Genomic DNA, 20,530 nt, shown 5'->3' on the forward strand with positions numbered 1-20,530 from the left:
CCATTAGTTGAATCAAAGCATGAGCAAATATTTGTGCAAGACAGTCCTTGAAAGTAGTTATCAAATGCCTAACCTATGTAAGACACTGAGAGGACAAGGAAATATTTAACCAGATGACCAGTTGTATTAGCTTGATAGGGCTGCCTTAACAAAGTCACACACAGCCTGGGTGGTTTTAACAGAAATGTGTTTCCTCACAGGCCTGGAGGCTAGAAGCCCAAGATCAAGATGTCAACATGGGTGGCTTCTTCTGAGGCCTCCCTCCTTGCTTATAGATAGCTGTCTTCTCTGTGTCTTCACATCTTCCTTCTGTGTGTACCTGTGTCCTAATTTCCTCTTTCTATAAACCTACCAGTCAGATTGGATTAGGGCCCACCCTAGGGACCTCATTTTAACTTAATTACCTCTTTAAGACCTTGTCTCCAGATACGGTCACATTCTGAGTTGTCCTGGGGGTTAGAGCTTGAACACATAAATTTGGGGAGGACACAGTTTTCAGCCTGTGACATTAGCCATGAGCACTCACTGGCTTTACAGATTTTTACCACCTTGGGATATCCCAGGCGGAACACGATTACCGCATTGTTGACTCCTTTGCGAAGTTACTTGCCACAGAAGTTCAGTAATAAGTATATTTTCATCAAGAAAGGGGCATTTTGGTGTTGGTTACTGTTTTCAGAGTTTGGAGTAGGCTATCGTATTGGGAATTCCACATCCCCAGGAATGAAGTCCTGGAGGACTAAAGTAGTGAAAGCATGTGAGAATCTGAGGGTGATTGCCGGCATCACCATGCTCACAGGAAATTCCATTCTGAAATGACCAGTGCTTGGTTAACCCCGGGAAATCAGTAGTCCGTGGCCAGGTCTTAGCCGGGAGAGGAAAGCATCAGGTCCCAAGATTTTCCTCTGACCTTCACTGCTCACCGGCTTCCAGCCCTGGGAGAAGTGTGCAGCAAGGCCAAGTCTTGTCTTTTAGCTTCAGATGGGACATGAAGGATTTAGACTTCACTCCTTAAAGGGCTAAAAAAAGGTCCATCCCGGCTCAGCCTTGGCCATCCCTGTACATAACTGAAGCCGCTGCCCACAGAAATCAGAGAGTCTGAGGGAAGGTGCCGTGGAAGTGACTCCGACTGTTGCTATAACAACAGTACCTCGGTCTAATTTCTTTTGAAAAATGAATTTCAGCTGGTGGGCTGAAGCCGAGCAGCTCTGCACAGGTGAAAGCTCTGCCGACGGCCTCTGGAGCCCGGCTGCTTGTGGGCCGAGTGGGGGTGCCAGCTGGCCGCTGCCCTGCTGAGAATGGTCTGTCACTTAAACCACACCCACGTTTACCTGAATGTGAAAATGTGCCTGCCTACATGTGGACAGCTCCCCCCAGGGGGAAATATCCTCTAAATTTGCCGTGTCTCCTATTTGTGAACAAAGTTCCTCAAAAGACATGTAAATAATGGCAGTCCCCTTGCTGGTAAATGAAGGCAAAACCGTTCGCTTTCAGCTTCAGAGCAAAGAGCTGCGGTGAAATGGAGGTCTGGGAGTCAGACGCTGCCTAGAAATAAGAATAACATCCTCTTCACTCTGAGATATGTGCACACGCGTGTGTGTGTGCGTTCATTTGTTGGGGGGGTGTGAGTGTGTAAGTGTGTGTGAAAGACAGAGATTGAGAATTCTCCTCTAGAACATACCACATAGCTTTGCTTTATGCAAACTACGACTCACAAGAAGGAGCAATGTCTGACCTCTTTGAGGGAAACCAGAGGCTCTTTATAGAGTAGGAACTCTCACTTCAATACTTTTGTTTTCCAAAAGGAGATAAACAACGTGCTGGGATTTTATTCAGCAGCAGTGTCAGCTGTGGGCCTGTGGGCCATTTGCATCCCTTAAGCTGGTGCACTTAAGACTTTACTTAAGACTTTACGGCCGCTGAGGAAGACAGTCTCCTGGAAGGGATTTAAAACAAAATGAGAATTGCTTGTTGAAAAGGGACATTTTGAGTAAACAGTGAAATAAAAATATTCTTGATTCCTACCCAAGGGAAAGAAAAGTACATGCCTCCCTGAAGCATTTCTCCCTCCTGCCTCCCACCCCCCAGGGAATAAACAAAACAGATCCTCGTGTTTGGTTCTAACATGCCTGTTCTTGGGCCTGTGCTGTGGGTGTAGGTCTCCAGCTATGGCAGATAAGATCTGATGTTTTCATTTGCCCTCTTTCTCCCAATGGTTTTCCCTTCTTCCTCACCAACCTCCTTCACCGTCATTTCTTTACAGCTCTAAATAAAACCCCATCAGGAATTTCAGATTGTAATACAAGGTCATGCATATAGGCATGTTTGGAAAAGTAATGTGTGCATGACTTCTAATCAGAGATATCAGGAGATAGTCCTAAGGATACTGTCTCTTGTTCGTAAAAATAAATGCAATGTAATGCCGGTGCCTGTGTTTATGTGTATGAAAAGAGAGCAGTTCAGAGTTCAGATTGTGGAATTCCGATGGCAACTACAGATCTCAGTGGAGCTTCTCCTGAAGACAGCTAGGAGGAAAGGAAGCTGCCTCTGGGATGCACACTCTGCTCCCTCCTCAAGTTTTCAGGACTGCAGCTATCATCACTTTGCAAACACATGCTAAATTTGCCGAGTAACATTTTTCCTCTTAGAGGAGCACAGTGCTTTTCTGTGAATCAGGCAGCTCTGACTCAACAACGTGGACATATCCTCCTTAGACTGCCATGACTCAGGTGTCCAGCGTGCTCTCCCTGAATTACTAGGCAATGTTTGTTCATATTTGATTAGGATAGGAGTCATTAGATGCAAAATAGAGTAGGTGAGAACACAGATTTGAGGAGTAGGTGGAATGAGGTAGGGCTCTGCTGTGTGCTCTGGGACAAATCACTATCCTTTCTGAACCCATTCCTCATCCATCACAGGGTTATTGTGAGAATTAATTGGAGTAATATATATAATGAATTTAGCTTGATGCCTGGAACAGGGTGATCTCTCAGCCAATAGAATATCAAATGACAATAATATCCTGAAACATTTAGTAAGCAGTGAATCAAATTCTTTGATCAAAATGTAGAAGTCTAGAGCTTTCTACTGAAAACTAGGGAAGGAGACTTGAAATCATATAACCTTGGCATTTGCAGAGATAAGAGCCCCTATATTAATGAGTAGTTAATAATTTTGCTGAAGCACCAATTTGAACTACATATATGGAGCTCATGAAAAACTTTATAACTTCAGATATAAACAGTACACAGAATTCATGTGACTTGTGATGAAAATATAATTTATTCATTCTATTGAAAGAAAGCCAGGAGACTGTAGGAACATTTATGTATTTGAAAACATGGATTGAAGATATCTTAGGACTTATGATTTCTAAATGTCAATGACCTTGACAGCCACTGTTCCTGATATTTTATGATCCATTCTCAATATGTAGTTGTGCATTCAGCTGGTGTTTATTACACATTTAAGAATAACCAAAGGATAAAAACATATCTCAAAATTCAGCCAAACACACACACACACACACATATTTAAATGCTTTTAAAAGAGTACCTTACTCTGGCACTTCACAGCTGGGATTGGTTGAGACTCTGTGTTCCAAATACAGAAAAGAGGTATGATCATTCTTGTATATACCTAAGACTACTTGGGAATAGAGTTTTAAATCTGACTCATAGCAGAAAGGAAAAAGATTATGGTCATTTCTAAAAATAACCTCCAAGTCCTGTAAAATGGAGGTTCTGTTCCCTTAGGCTGGGGGCTCAGCTGTGCCCTCTCATTCCCTTGGGCCTCTGTAGCTGAGATTTCAGATGCTTACTGGGCAGTGGAGGCCCCTTTGAAGATGATCCCATTCTTCCTGGAGCATTTCAGAATGGACATTTTTAACTGCTTCTTGCTGACGTCCCCTCCAGAGACCCAACATTTCTCACTGACCAGGTCCAGAGCTGTGTTCTGGGACAGTTTCAAGTAGAGGTTTTAAATTCTTGACTCTCAAGGAAGTAGGATGTGTGTGTTTCTATGTGTGTAACATTATGTATTCTATATAAATATATATTTTTTTAATTCATAGGATTTAGTATATAGTAAAATTGTTTTCTTTCTAAATAATGTTAATAAGTTAACAGAGTGACAAAGAGGACTTCAGGAATTCTGATAAAATTTCTCTTTGTTTTTGTGTTGCTCTGCCCTTCACTTTGATCTCCTTAAAACAAATTTACTCAACTTTTGTCAATATCTGTTTGATGTGTGTTCACTTTCCAGTGTGGTCTTTCTTCTTCGGACTGAGTCTAGCCCCCAGCACATGGCACACAAGCACACAGCATACTCTCAATTCATTTGAGTGAAAGTGAAGGTAAGTGTATAAAGTAGAGGAAGAAAATGGTCTGAAATATTACTGTGCTCAGAGAAACCTAAAATGTGAAAAATAAACATTTTCATGAAAAGCCTGTAGAAATCCAATAAGCTTTTGCAGAATTAAGATCCTCTGAGGTTTGAATATCTCAGACTAGAGCATTGTTTCTTAGCCCTTTTAATGAGGTCTCCCAGAGTTATCACCAATTAACTCAGTAATATTTTATATTGATGTTGGGTTTATTAGTGTATGCATATATTTTTTTCATTATTTATTATTTTGTTATCACCAATCCACAATCACATGAAGAACACCATGCCCACTAGGGTCCCCCCATCACCCACAAACCCCACTACAGTTACCGTCCATCAGCGTAGTAAGGTGGTCTAGACTCACTGCTTGTCTTCTCTGTGTTGCACAGCCCTCCCCATGTCCCCCCCCATATTATACATGCTAATCGTAATACCCCCTTTCTTTTTCCCTGCCCTTGTCCCTCCCTTTCCTCCCATTCTCCCCAGTCCCTTTCCCTTTGGTAACTGTTAGTCCATTCGTGGGTTCTGTGATTCTGCTGCTGTTTTGTTCCTTCAGTTTTTCATTATTCTTATACTTCACATATGAGTGAAATCATTTGGTACTTGTCTTTCTCTGCTTGGCTTATTTCACTGAGCATAATACCCTCTAGCTCCATCCATGTTGTTGCAAATGGTAGGACTTGTTTTCTTCTTATGGCTGAATAATATTCCATTGTGTATATGTACCACATCTTCTTTATCCAATCATCTACTGATGGACACATAGGTTGCTTCCATTTCTTGGCTATTGTAAATAGTGCTGCGATAAACATAGGGGTGCATCTGTCTTCTTCAAACTGGGTTGCTGCATTCTTAGGGTAAATTCCTAGAAGTGGAATTCCTGGGTCAAATGGTAAGTCTATTTTGAGCATTTTGAGGAACCTCCATATCGCTTCCCATAGTGGTTGAACTAATTTACATTCCCACCAGCAGTGAAGGAGGGTTCCCCTTTCTCCACAACATTGCCAACATTTGTTTTTGTTTGTCTTTTGGATGGTAGCCATCCTTACTGGTGTGAGGTCATATCTCATTGTGGTTTTAATTTGCATTTCTCTGATAACTAGTGATGTGGAGCATCTTTTCATGTGTCTGTTGGCCATTGGAATTTCTTCTTTGGAGAACTGTCTGTTCACCTCCTCTGTCCACTTTTTAATTGGATTATTTGCTTTTTGTTTGTTGAGGTGCATGAACTCTTCATATATTTTGGATGTCAAGCCTCTATCGGATCTGTCATTTATGAATATATTCTCCCATAATGTAGGGTACCTTTTTGTTCTATTGATGGTGTCCTTTGCTGTGCAGAAGCTTTTCAGCTTGATATAATCCCACTTGTTCATTTTTGCTTTTGTTTCCTTGCCCGGAGAGATATTATCATGAAGAAGTCACTCATGTTTATTTCAAAGAGATTTTTGCCTGTTTTTTTTTTAAAAGTTTTATGGTTTCATGACTTACATTCAAGTCTTTGATCCATTTTGCATTTACTTTTGTGTATGGGGTTAGACAGTGATCCACTTTCATTCTCCTACTTGTAGCTGTCCAGTTCTGCTAGCACCATCTGTTGAAGAGACTGTCATTTCCCCATTGTATGTTCATGGCTCCTTTATCACATATTAACTGACCATATATGTTTAGGTTAATGTCTGGAGTCTCTATTCTGTTCCAGTGGTCTGTGGCTCTGTTCTTGTGCCAGTACCAAATTGTCTTGATTACTGTGGCTTTGTAGTAGAGCCTGAAGTTGGGGAGTGAGACCCCTCCCACTTTACTCTTCTTTCTCAGGATTGCTTTAGCTATTCGGGGTCTATGGTGTTTCCATATGAATTTTTGAACTATTTGTTCCAGTTCATTGAAGAATGCTGTTGGTATTTTGATAGGGATTGCATCAAATAGGTATATCGCTTTGGGCAGGATGGCCATTTTGATGGTATTAATTCTTCCTAGCCAAGACATGGGATGAGTTTCCATTTGTTAGTGTCCTCTTTAATTTTTCTTAAGAGTGTCTTACAGTTTTCACAGTATAGGTCTTTCATTCCTTCATTAGATTTATTTCTGTGTATTTTATTCTTTTTGATGCAATTGTGAATGGAATTGTTTTCCTGATTTCTCTTTCTGTTGGCTCATTGGTAGTGTATAGGAAAGCCACAGATTTCTGTGTGTTAATTTTGTATCCTGCAACTCTGCTGTATTCTGATATCAGTTCTAGTAGTTTTGGAGTGGAGTCTTTAGGGTTTTTTATGTACAATATCATGTCATCTGCAAATAGTGACAGATTGACTTCTTCTTTACCAACCTGGATTCCTTGTATTTCTTTGTTTTGTCTAATTGCCATGGATAGGACCTCCAGCACTATGTTGAATAACAGTGGGGAGGGTGGGCATCCCTGTCTTGTTCCCAATCTTAGAGGAAAAGCTTTCAGCTTCTCAATGTTCAGTATGATGTTTTCTGTGGGTTTATCATATATGGGTATATATATGGGTACATATATGGGTACATATATGGGTATCATATATGGGTATATCAACCTTTATTATGTTGACGTACTTGCCCTCTATACCCATTTTGTTGAGTTTTTATCATGAATGGATGTTGAATTTTGTCAAATGCTTTTTCAGCATCTATGGAGATGATCATGTGGTTTTTGTCCTTATTTTTGTTGATGTGGTAGATGATGTTGATGGATTTTCGAATGTTGTACCATCCTTATCCTTGCATCCCTGGGATGAATCCCACTTAGTCATGGTGTATGATCCTTTTGATATATTTTTGAATTTGGTTTGCTAATATTTTGTTGAATATTTTTGCATCTACGTTCATTAGGGATAATGGTCTGTAACTTTCTTTTTTGGTGGGGTCTTTGCCTGATTTTGGTATTAAGGTGATGTTGGCTTCATAGAATGAGTTTGGGAGTATTCCCTCCACTTCTATTTTTTGGAAAACTTTAAGGAGAATGGGTGTTGTATCTTCTCTGTATGTCTGATAAAATTCCAAGGTAAATCCATCTGGCCCAGGGTTTTCTTCTTGGGTAGTTTTTTTATTACCGCTTCAATTTCTTTGCTCGTAATTGGTTTGTTTAATTTTTGTGTTTCTTTCTTGGTCAGTCTTGGAAGGTTGTATTTTTCTAGGAAGTTGTCCATTTCTTCTAGGTTTTCCAGCTTGTTAGCATATAGGTTTCCATAGTATTCTCTAATAATTATTTGTATTTCTGTGGGGTCTGTCGTGATTTTTCCTTTCTCGTTTCTGATTCTGTTGATGTGTGTTGATTCTCTTTTTCTCTTAATAAGTTTGACTAGAGGCTTATCTATTTTGTTTATTTTCTCAAAGAACCAGCTCTTGGTTTCATTGATTTTTTTCTATTGTTTTATTCTTCTCAATTTTGTTTATTTCTTCTCTGATCTTTACTATGTCCCTCCTTCCGCTGACTTTAGGCCTCATTTGTTCTTCTTTTTCCAATTTTGATAATTGTGACATTAGACTAGTCATTTCGGATTGTTCTTCCTTCTTTAAGTATGCCTAGATTGCTATATACTTTCCTCTTAAGACTGCTTTCGCTGCATCCCACAGAAGTTGGGGCTTTGTGTTATTGTTGTCATTTGTTTCTATATATTCCTTAATCTCTATTTTAATTTGGTCATTGATCCATTGATTATTCAGGAGCATGTTGTTAAGCCTCCATGTGTTTGTGAGCCTTTTTGCTTTCTTTGTACAATTTATTTCTAGTTTTATACCTTTGTGGTCTGAAAAGTTTTTGGTAGGATTTCAATCTTTTTGAATTTACTGAAACTCTTTTTGAGGCCTAGTATGTGGTCTATTCTGGAGAATGTTCCAATTGCACTTGAGAAGAATGTGTAACCTGTTGCTTTTGGATGTAGAGTTCTGTAGATGTCTATTAGGTCCATCTGTTCTAGTGTGTTGTTCAGTGCCTCTGTGTCCTTACTTATTTTCTGTCTGGTGGATCTATCCTTTGGAGTGAGTGGCATGTTGAAGTCTCCTAAAATGAATGCATTGCATTCTATTTCCTCCTTTAGTTCTGTTAGTATTTGTTTCACATATGCTGGTGCTCCTGTGTTGGGTGCATATATATTTATAATGGTTATATCCTCTTGTTTGACTAAGCCCTTTATCATTATGTAATGTCCTTCTGTATCTCTTGTGACTTTCTTTGTTTTGGATGTGTATTTTGTCTGATCCTAGTACTGCAACTCCTGCTTTCTTCTCTCTGTTGTTTGCCTGAAATATGTTTTTCCATCCCTTGACTTTTAGTCTTTGCATGTCTTTGGGTTTGAGGTGAGCCTCTTGTAAGCAGCATATAGATGGATCTTGCTTTTTTATCCATTCTATTACTCTGTGTCTTTTGATTGTTGCATTCAGTCCATTTATATTTAGGGTGATTATTGAAAGATATGTACTTATTGCCATTGCAGTCTTTAGATTTGTGGTTACCAAAAGTTCAAGGTTAGCTTCGTTAGTATCTTACTGCCCAACTTAACTCGCTTATTGAGCTATTATAAACACTGTCTGGTGATTCTTTATTTCTCTCCCTTCTTATTCCTCCTCCTCCATTCTTTATATGTTGGGTGTTTTATTCGGTGCTCTTTTGTGTTTCCTTTAACTGCTTTTGTGGGTAGTTGATTTTATTTTTTGCCTTTAGTTACTATTTGGTTGGTCTGTTTTGTTTGCTGTGATTATATTTTCTCTGGTGACATCTGTTTAGCCTTAGGAGTGCTCCCATCTAGAGCAGTCCCTTTAAAATACCCTGTAGAGGTTGTTTGTGGGAGGCAAATTCCCTCAACTTTTGCTTGTCTGGGAATTGTTTAATCCCTCCTTCCTATTTAAATGATAATTGTGCTGGATACAGTATCCTTGGTTCAAGGCCCTTCTGTTTCATTGCATTAAATATATCATACCATTCTCTTCTGGCCTGTAAGGTTTCTGTAGAGAAGTCTGATGATAGCCTGATGCATTTTCCTTTGTAGGCAACCTTTTACCTCTCTCTAGCTCCCTTTAAAACTCTGTCTTTGTCCTTGATCTTTGCCATTTTAATTATTATGTCTCTTGGTGTTGTCCTCCTTGGGTCCCTTCTTTTGGGAGTTCTGTGTACTTCTGTGGTCTGAGCGATTATTTCCTCCCCCAGTTTGGGGAAGTTTTCAGCAATTATTTCTTCAGATACACTTTCTATCACTTTTTCTCTCTTCTTCTTCTTCTGGTACCCCTATAATGCGGATATTGGTCCTTTTGGATCACACAGTTCTCTTAATATTGTTTCATTCCTGGAGATCCTTTTATCTCTCTCTGCCTCAGCGTCTCTGTGTTCCTGTTCTCTGATTTCTATTCCATTAACGGCCTCTTTCACCTCATCCAGTCTGCTCTTAAGTTCTTCCAGAGATTGTTTCATTTCTGTAATCTCCTTCTGGACCTCTTCCCTTAGCTTTTGCATATTTCTCTGAAGATCCTTCAGCATGGTTATGACCTTTATTTTGAATTCTTTTTCAGAAAGATTGGTTAGGGCTATCTCCTTCTCAGGGGTTGTCTCTGGTATTTTGGTCTGGATCAAATTCTTCTGCCTTAGGTAGTTCTTCTGCAATAAAGGTAGTTGTGGGGAGCTGGTGTGTGTTTTGGCTGGGAGAACATCCCTTCTTGCTAGTTGTGGCCTTTCTCTCCTGGGAGAACAGCAAACCCTAGCAGCTTGTGCTGGACAGCTGCATGCAGATGTGGTGTCTGGTTCTTGCCCGGCTGCTGTGGAAGAAGCTCTGCCCCATTGCTGTGGGCGTGGCCACATCCACTATGGTGGAGTTGTGCCACAGGGGGAACAGGTGGGAGGCTGTTTATCACCTTGAGGGGCCTCTGAGCTGCGCTGCCACCCAAGGGGTTGGGGCGCCTGGAGTACCCTGGGATTCCCAGTTACTGGGCTGATTGTGCCTGGGCACTTCCATCCAGCTGTGGGGTCCCTATCCCTTTAAGATTTTCAAAGGGCACTCACTTTCCTTTTGTCCCAGGGGTGCCAGCTGTGGGGACCTGCTCACAGGTTTTACTTTCCCATTTCCCTAGTACCCAGCTCCCCACACACTGTGTGTCTGGGCTCCAATGCGGATGGCTAGAACTGGGTATTTAGCAGTCCTAGGCTCCCTCTCCCTCCCCACTCTGCCTCCTCTCCTCCCACCATGGAGCTGGGATGAAGGGTGCACTCAGGTCCCACCGGGCTGGGGCTTGTATCTTACCCCCTTCGTGAGGCGCTGGGTTCTCGCATGTGTAGATGTAGTCTGGCTGTTGTCCTGTGTCTTCTGGTCTCTCTTTTAGAAATAGTTGTATTTGTTGTATTTTCAAAAATATACATAGTTTTGGGAGGAGATTTCCACTACTCTACTCACGCTGCCATCTTGGCTCCACCCCATGGGTATTTTTTTATTTAAATCAAAGCAACAATTTGAGAATGTCAGAACTCCAACAGAATTATTAGTCTAGATCAGAATCCTGGACCAACTACCTCAGAGGAATCTGAGGTTTTTGTCAAATTTCTTTAGATTCCTGTGACTCCAACCCGTGTCCCCAACATGGGCTACTAAATCAGAAACTGTGGAAGTGGGACCAAGACATCTGAACTTTTAACAGCTTCTCAGGTCACTTTGAAGTTGAATAATCACTGGTCTAGAAAACTGAACCTTTTTAATAAACCTAAAAAAATCCTTTCTAATGGCACTTAAATCTAGAAGACAGATCCACAAGTGGTTTGAACACAATTCATATTCTACTAATCAAAATATCTAACACATGAGTATTCTGGCTCACTCTTCAAATATATCAATAAGCAAGTCAAATGTATCTGTGTGTTCATATACTTATTAGCTGATGGGAGAATAACCATACGAGAACTGATTAAGTAAATCATCATCTGGTTTGAGCAGAGCAGATCAACATGACCAAATGTTCTTTGAGCATCTAAATAGTTACAGCATCTGCAAGCTGAGATTCCAGTTTGTCTTCAAGTCTTGGGAAATAGTTGTGTCTAATATGGTGGAGGAAGCTCACATTCACTTATGGTTGGAGTGGGTGTTGGTGGGTGAAAACCACTTGAAGCCTTTGCAATGAAAATATCCAGCCTTTTAAATTCACATACATGTCAAAACCTGTGACCCTGATGATGTCATGTTCAGCCTCTGAGTTTGAGGTTGAGTTTTCCTTTCCATGAGTCTCTCCATGTGCCTCTAGTTGTTTTCAACACAGATTCTCTGGGCCCTTAGAGTCCTCAAAGGTGTTCAGGGGGGGATGACAAACCATTTCCAGCATTTAAAAATAACCAAAATAAATTGCACATTTACTTAATTATCATTACACCACCATACAGGCCAACATTTTCAAGTGCCTGCTTTGGGGATCCATTATGCAAAGTTAGTGTGGTTATTTGAAAGATCTTTTTAGCTCTCATTCTCTCCTACAGTTCCATGAAGGAGAAGGAAATGTCACAGCGTGATGTGCATTGGGAGCCATGGTTGGTGATGATAGGGCTCCAACATCAGGAGTTGTGGGGAGGGCCTGTCACCAAAGACTGTATAGAATATCATGTCTAACAGAATCATGCAAGGCAAATCGAGTTGGTCAGGTGAATGAGCTGGGTAAGTGGGTAATATGCAAAGGCTCAAAGAGAGACTGAGAATAAACACTGTATATCCTGAGAAATGCCAATAATTAAAGTATAGCTAAAGGTCTAGGGGTGAGTGATGTTCGGGGGAAGACACTTGGAGGTGACAGCTGAGATAGGGAAGGTGGGAGGAAAGAGGATCAAGTGCGGAGGGCCTGTGTGCAGAATCAGGTGATGCTGAAGGCAGCGGACGGCTCCAGAGGATATTCAAGTGAGGAACCTGTGTGATCAGCTCACACTTTATAAAGAAAATCCCAGCCGTGATGCAGAGAATGTATTGGAAGGGAAGCAAGACTGGGGAACAGAGACTCATCAGGAGCTGCTGCAGAAATAATGAGAAATATTGGTAATCAGAACTAAGGTAGTAGCATTAGGGGTGGAATATGAGAATAAAATTCATAGCTGGTAAGAACAGATAGTTTTTGAGGCTGAAGTAGGTGCAGGTCTTGGGGAGAGGGTGGATTCTGGGATGATTCCTAGAAACAGTCTGAGAGCACTCTCGCAATTGGCATTCAAGCCCAGTGCCATTGATGAAGGCAAGTGTTCTTTGCCACCCTGGCTGAGTGGAGTGGGTGATGGAGTCAGACCTGAGTCTGAATTTGAATTCTGATAGAGCCACATCCCCCTCAACCCTTTAGTCTTTGACACTGCTTAATCTCACTATGCTAAAGGTCCTCCTCTATAAGATGCTTATAATAAAACTTACCTTTTAGAACCATTAGAAGTAGAAGACCAGGAATGTGATGGTTTACCTGGATGTCTTCCATCTTAAAGTCTTCATTATTAAAGTTATTTATTCCCAAATTCTGTGGTCCTTCCCAATTTCATGCAAAATCAGAGACAAGGCAATAAGAGTTTTGTTTTTAACCTATTAACATTGCAAAGGTCTAAAGGAAGAAAGGATCTCATGTCAAGGACATGCTGGCCCAGGCAGTCCCAAAGAACCTACTGGGAATGGAGCCTCTGTATGTCAGCAGAGGCCTGGTGATCTTAGCCATGTTCCTCCGTGTTATGGGTGTTACCGCCCCTCACCATTCCACCTCCTCCAAAACACTGCCCTTTCCCCTGTAGAGCCACCAGACTAGCGCATGACCTGCCCCAAAGGTTTGCTATGAGGATAAAATATGATCCTATATGAAAGCACTTTACAAACGCAAAGGCACAGCTATTGTTACTGCTGTTCTGCATGTCATAGCCCTCCTTCCAAGCCATTCTGCCTCTCTCTGCTTCTCTGTCTTTCAGTTCCTCCCCACCAACCACACATGCGTGTGCACACACACACCACAGTTTCACAGAAACACAAGCATCAAGACACACTGTAGATGAGAGACTTGTGCTTGAGCCATTCTGGAGGAGGTATTGTTTCCCTCAGAGTAACTGACACATGAGAGTGGCCACATGGTCACAGGCAGCGGGTGAGCAGTGCTTCAGCTCCCAGCATCACAGCTTCCCTCACTGGAGAAAACATTTGTTATGTGATAATAGTAATATGGGAGCAAGAAAGCTGATTGATGCTCAGGAAGGAATTTCTGTGATTCTTCCACAAGGGCACAAATCATACTAAGAGGCCTCCAGCTTGGTGAGGCAGAAGGGCCAGAGACTTCCTGAGATAAGGCTGTTTGGGATGAGGCTCCAACCGGAGTCCTTGGAGTTGGGGGTGGGGAGCTCACAAGGACATTCACCGAGTGCAGTCAGCCATTCTCGTGCTCACAGAACAGATTCCATCTCTCCCTGCCCATTCTCCTTCTGTCTCCCAAGAGGAGACAATTAGATGCACAGACCACCTTTCCACATATCAAAGGATGCTGAGACAGACAGGTCGGAATGCTAAGATTGCTCTGCTGTGTTGGACACAGCTGAACAAAACATAAAAACCACATCTTCCCTGGTGTCTCTCTCTTATATTCCCAAATGCTGATAGGTGAAATATGTGTCAAGTTTTGGGTGAAAGGAACCAGCAGTGGAGAACTTTAGGCCCTCGAGGAAAAGGAAATACTCAGCAGCTCCATTCAGGTCACATGTATTTGATTTGAACCTCGACAATCCAGTGCTGTTGTACAATCTAGGGCGCGAATGCATTAACACTTGGACTTGGGCTTGAATTGCAAATTTGATTTTTGTTGTGCATATTAAGAAAGCTACACAAGATGCTTGGAAAACATTAGGGTTTTGCTGGCTAGGGAATAAAAATATTATCATTCTACCTATTTGTATTGTGGAGATCCAGTAGGTAATCTGTCTCAGTTGCAGCTATATCAGTATCACTGAATGTTAAAAGTAGTAATAGCTAAGACTTGCTGGGTGCTTACTGGATGGGCATGAAGCTAAAGTGCTTTCCATGTTTTTCATTTCAGTTCATCCTCACAGTAAGTCTATGAGCTAGATATTATTAACCCACTCTGCAGATAAGGAAACTGAGGCTTAGGAGAGGTTAAATAAGTTTTCCAGGTTTACTCATTCAACAGATGTTTATCTAGTGTCTATTGTGGGCTACTGGGACCTAGTAATGAAAAGATAGAAAAACCCTTCATGAAGCTCACTTTCTAATGGAGGATATCATAGTTAACATTTATTGTGATTTATATGTGTTAACTCATGGGGGGGAGGCATCTTGGGTTCAAGGCTAGGTATTCTAAATCAAGGTCCAGTGCTCCTGTTTCCGTGTGCCTGCCCTGTACTGCCTCCTCCCACCAGGCCTGCTCAGTCAGTAAGAAGTGAAACTTGGGGGTCGCCAGCCACACCTGTTTGCCCCCATGCTCTTGGCCCCCAGCATTTTAGAGGAACAAACAGTTAGTTTGTCTTAATTTCTCCATTCTGCTCCATCCATTTTGTGGCCTAGAAGACAATCAGGGACCTGTACCTAAAATAAAGTCAGGTTCATTTTTAAGACAATACTTATTTTTTTAAGGCTAACAACACTTTCAGAGGTGCTAAGAGCCCCAAGCCTGGCTTTCTTCAGGCCCTGAAGCCGTGATATTTGAACTTGCTGCTATGTGTGAGAGATACATTCAATGATCAGAACGGTTTACTGGTTTGTGCACTAAATGACATAATTTTCTAGCAGTTACGGTGCTAGAATTGAACCAGTATCTTCACACACATGTCTCGGTTAGCACTTTGTTTTCACCAATTCAGGGGCTTCTACCAACTGACTGTATACAGAGTTTGGTGTTGTGATTAAAAATACAAGATTTAGGAACAGAGTTAGACTGTACTTTTACTCAAGTAACATTCTGTTATTCTGTTTACTTTAAAAATGGGATTCTCTACTTATGAGAGAAGAGCAATAAAGTAGCACTTCTGAGAACCTCTATATCATCTCCAGATTGGTTTTATTATATATGTGGGTCCTCTGGAGCCTTGGTGGTCTGAGCGAGTGCCACCGAGCAGGGTCAGAGGGAATCCTGCTCCTGTCTCCCTGGCTTCTGTACTACACAGCACCTTTGCCAAGAATGGAAAAGCACCCACATGAAGGACTGCTATGCCTCCCCCTCTCTTCCCATGTCATTCTGCCTTCTGCCTTCTGCCTTCAACTCTGTAAAGTTACTGAAACCCAACCAAGTTTTCCTTTTGTCATTCATCAGGCATTTCCCTAGTACCTACTCTATGCCAACCTCTTTCACCAGAGACCCACACACTAACTCTTTCTGGCAGAAAAAAAGAGAGATTCACACAGATGAGTTAGGTATATAGTTAATACATCTATGGAGTTAGCAATACTTTTGTTGGCTGGACTTCCTGAGCCTAGTTAAGTGGACACTCCAGGTTACAAGATACCATTGCTAGGAATGTAGATCTCAAAGTCAGGCATTCCTTATGGTCAATAGGGCTGCTTCCTGCTTTGATTCAGCCCCAGTGAATTAGACAATAGAATGATTCATCCAATTTGCCATTATTTATTAACCACTGCTATGAACCTGAACACTAGGTGCAGCCCCACGGGTACACAGTAAGCAAGGCAGCTGTAGCCCTACCTTCTTGGAGCTCACTGACACTAACAGTTGCTCCAAAGTATTATAGAAACTATGATGGGGAAGTAGAAGTTGCTTGGAGAAACTTATTCCAGGATATGTAAATCAATATAGGTGGGTCAAAGAAAGTACCTAATGTAGATGGGGTGGAGAGGGATGTAAGATTTCTTAGAAGTGAAATCTAAGATACAACCTGAAAGAAGAGCAGCTATTAACCAGGGGAAGAGCGGAGGGAGGAGGAGGAGTATGTTCCAAGAAAAGAAAACAACATGTAAAATGCCCTGGAAGCAGAAGGAAGCTTGGCACATTTAAGAAACTGAAAGAGTTTCAGAAGAGTTGATAGACAATGTTTGGCAGGGCATGGGGAGGTGATACTGAGCAGAGAGGCAAGAAGATGATCCTGGTGTGATGAACAGGAGCCAAGTGAGGTAGGTTCCATTTGGATTTTAATCTAAAGACAGTGGAAATCATAGCAGCATTATAAACAGGAAGGGCAGTGTATTTTTTGAATAAGGCAACAGTACAGAGAATTGATTGATTAAAAACAAAGCAATGAATAAAAGAATAGATGAAAGAGTGAACAGATGGATAAATGGAGGCAAGGCAAAGAGACCAATTAAACTGTTGCAACAATCTAGCAAGAGATAATATTATCGCAGCCTAGGATAGGTTGAAGATGAGTGGGAAAATTGGAGTGATATTTTGCATTGAGAATCCACAGGACGTTTCAAGAGGAATGCTCAGGTTTCTGATTTGAGTAACTGGGTAGATACTGATGTGATGTAGGGAATCTTGGTAATGTCATGTTTGAGTAGCAGAAGGTAATCAGCTTAGTATTGGGCAATGTTGAGTTTTAGATGCATATGAAACATCTAAGAAGAGAACATTGGAGTTAGTGGAACTCAGCAGAGGAGAATGAGCTGAGCACATTGTTATGGAATCATCAGCCTAAAGGAGAGTTGAAGCTGTTCTAATGGATGAAATCATCTAGGCAAGCATGTAGAATAGGCAGGAAAAGAACCTTAAGACCAAACAATGAAGAACCCCATCATTTAGGAGCAAGAAAGAATATATAGAAGAGACTGAGAAAGAGCAGATGGAGAGAAGGAAGGAGATCCAGGGAAGTGTGATATCATGGAAAGCAATTGAAGCGTGCTTTTCACATAGAGTGGGCTACTGCATCACAAGGTGCTGGAGGTCAAGTAAAATAAGAGCTGAAAGGAAGTTTGGGGTGTGTTAACCATTAATCTTCATTTCTGTGCTATTCAGTAAATGTGTTAAATTCCAATTCTTGGAAGGTTTCTAGTGTTCTTTAAAATATTATTGATTTAATTCCTTGATGTTCTCATCAAGATGTGACAAGAATTTAAGATAGGTATTAGCTTCTTTCTCGAGTATGACATGTTTTGGTCCAAGTCTCATGTTCAGCATTCATTTGGATAATCATAGTAGATGATTCTTTGCTGTGAAAGACCTACTGCCTTTAACTGTCTCTTTTCTTTTGTTCCCCACCCAACAATATTTAGTTTCTTTTCTATCTCTTAGCCTCATGAACTCTGCTTTTGGATAAAACCTTTTCCTGGAAAAGTTGAATTAAATAAGGCCTGGCCAATTTTGAGATTAGAAGTATATGTTCTCTCCTATGTTTTCTAAACCAATTCAAAGTTTGTTCATAGCAACTGCATACCACTGTGCTGATGGAGTAAACTCTGACTTGGAGATTAATTATCCTCTTCCCTGTTTCTTTTCCAGCTTCAAGAGACAGTGAAAAGGAAGTTGGAGGGAGCTCGATCACCACTTAATGGAGACCAGCAAAATGGTGCCTGCGATGGGGGTTTTTCTCCCACAAGCAAGAGAATCCGCAAGGACATCCCCACAGGGATGGAAGCCATCAACAACTTGCCCAACATGCCACTGCCTTCAGCTTCTCCACTTCACCAGCTTGACCTGAAGCCTTCTTTGCCCTTACAGAACAGTGGACCCCACACTGCTGGGCTTCTGGAAGATCTCAATAAGAATGGTAGACTCCCAGAGATTAAGCTCCCTGTTAATGGTTGCAGTGACCTGGAGGACAGCTTCACCCTCTTGCAGAGCAAGGACCTCAAACAAGAACCACTAGATGACCCTACTTGCATAGACACATCAGAAACATCTCTTTCAAATCAGAACAAGCTGTTCTCAGACATTAACCTGAATGATCAGGAGTGGCAAGAGTTAATAGATGAATTGGCCAACACGGTTCCTGAAGATGACATACAGGACCTGTTCAATGAAGACTTTGAAGAGAAGAAGGAGCCAGAATTCTCGCAGCCAGCGACGGAGACCCCTCTCTCCCAGGAGAGCGTGAGCATGCAAAGCGACCCCTCTCACTCTCCTTTTGCCCACGTGTCCATGGGGTCTCCCCAGGCAAGGCCTTCTTCCGGCCCTCCCTTTCCTAGCGTCTCCACGGCCACCAGTATACCTTCGGTTGCCAGCACGCCCGCAGCTCCGAACCCTGTGAGCTCACCAGCAAACTGTGCCGTCCAGTCTCCTCAAACTCCAAACCAAGCGCACACTCCAGGCCAAGCTCCTACCCGGCCTGGAAATGGCTATCTCCTTAATCCCACAGCAGTGACAGTGACTGGCTCAGGGTCGGGAGCCGTGGCCGGGCCCAGCTCCGACATGTCTCCAGCAGAGCAGCTCAAGCAAATGGCTGCACAGCAGCAGCAGAGGGCCAAACTCATGCAGCAGAAGCAGTCCGGGCAGCCGGCGAGCTGGTCCCCCCTGGGGCCTCCGTCCAGTCCCTACGGAGCAGCTTTCACTGCAGAAAAACCAAACAGCCCAATGATGTATCCCCAAGCCTTTAACAACCAAAACCCCATAGTGCCTCCCATGGCAAACAACCTGCAGAAGACGACAGTGAATAACTACCTCCCTCAGAATCACATGAACATGCTTAGTCAGCAGCCAAATAGCTTGGGTACGAACTCTTTAAGCAAGCAGCACAATATTCTTACTTACGGCAACACTAAGCCTCTGACGCATTTTAATGCAGACTTGAGTCAGAGAATCACCCCACCGATGTCCAACCCCAGCAAAAGCCCCTTGATGCCCTACATGCAGCCGCAGCCGCCGCCTGCGCAACTCCAAGCACCACGGGCACACCTGGGCGAGGACCAGAAACGCATGCTGCTCATGAAGCAGAAAGGGGTGATGAATCAGTCCATGGCTTACGCTGCGCTCCCTTCCCATGGTCAGGTAAGTGTGAACGTGAGGCGGCGCACTTGGAGCAGCTCTGGCGGTGCGTTTCAGACTGTGGACGTGTGCTGCCCACCACGCTCCTATGGGAGCACGGTTTAATTACCTTTTGAAGTCCTCCTACACATCCTCATGTTGTGGCCAGCAGCGGCTGGATTTGCCCCCTTTCTTCTAAGAGATGGAAAAGGGTGATATAATAGACTTTACTGTATTCGAAGGCCTAAGAATCCAGCTTCTTTTATTCCCAACAACAGATAAGAAACCAAAAATTACATAAACAACTCATTCTGAGGGAGGCCGGCCACAGAGGTCACGTGGCAAAACATGGTTCTTCTGTAGCTTCTCTCCCAGGTGATGCGATCCTAGGCCAGAGTATTTAGGGGTCTCTCCAAGTTTTCTGAGGTCCTGAACGACCTTTACCTCTCTAACTGAATTATGAATAATGGGAATTTGGAGTCTCGATGTTCAAATGTGGGAGAGATTTCTGTATTTGCAAACTGAAGGGGAGGGTAGACTTCCGTAGGACCATTCAACCTTTAAACATTTGTTGCTGAACCAGCACAATTATAAGCTGTTTCAACCTCATGACTTGGGAGTGCAGTGAAACCTCTCCAGTTCATCCAGGTCCTACTGAGGAAAATTTGATGGTGAATGTGTCTTAGTGCTGTATCCAGATAAAGTCTCCTCTTTCCTACTATCTTTGTTCATGACATCCTGGTTTAGGGTTGTTGGCCCTTAATGATTCACAGTAAAAATGAGTGGCAGCCAGTTGGGGAGTGAATTTTCACTGACAAGCATTCACTCTTCTCATCCTGACCCATGTGGCAAGAAGCCCAAGCTCCTTTAACACTTTATCTACCTGAAGGAAGAGGAGAGCCGGGAAATGCACTGTTCTGCTAATTCTGCTAACCTGTCCTCTGCATCAGGGAGTTCCTGGGCCATCCCTTTACTGCCGGTTGCTGCTTTGTGCCTCAGTCCCCTCAGGATGCCATTTTGCATTTTGCCATTGGAGGTTTTGCAGAAAATTATTTGCTTTAGGGCCCTTCTATGCAAACAGGTTCTAACTAGTGCTTGAGGACGAGTCCACTCTTGGATGCATTTGAAGCTGGGAAGTAATGCAGGCAGATCTGGCTGCTTGCATCCCGTAGCTCCCCATGGATCCCACCACCCTCCTCCCCCGTGCCAACCCCCACCCTAGCCTTGATGGAGGCTGCTGAGTTGGCTGTAGGCTGGCCTGCAGAGGCAGGCCTGAGCTCTGCAGCTTGAT

General features: G+C 42.6%; 1 protein-coding gene across 3 annotated transcripts in view; it reads left to right on the plus strand.

Moving 5' to 3' along the window:
• The window catches only part of MAML3 (mastermind like transcriptional coactivator 3), a 432,522-nt gene that overhangs the window by 235,156 nt on the left and 176,836 nt on the right, over positions 1 to 20,530 (plus strand). For all 3 annotated transcript variants that reach the window (XM_017674236.3, XM_017674235.3, XM_073237030.1), the window contains one exon: positions 17,779 to 19,263. In XM_017674236.3, the coding sequence (XP_017529725.2) occupies positions 17,779 to 19,263 (1,485 nt within the window). The remainder of the gene's footprint in view (positions 1 to 17,778; positions 19,264 to 20,530) is intronic.

The sequence above is a fragment of the Manis javanica genome, chromosome 5 (genome assembly GCF_040802235.1).
Source record: "Manis javanica isolate MJ-LG chromosome 5, MJ_LKY, whole genome shotgun sequence".
Classification (NCBI taxonomy): Eukaryota; Metazoa; Chordata; class Mammalia; order Pholidota; family Manidae; genus Manis; species Manis javanica.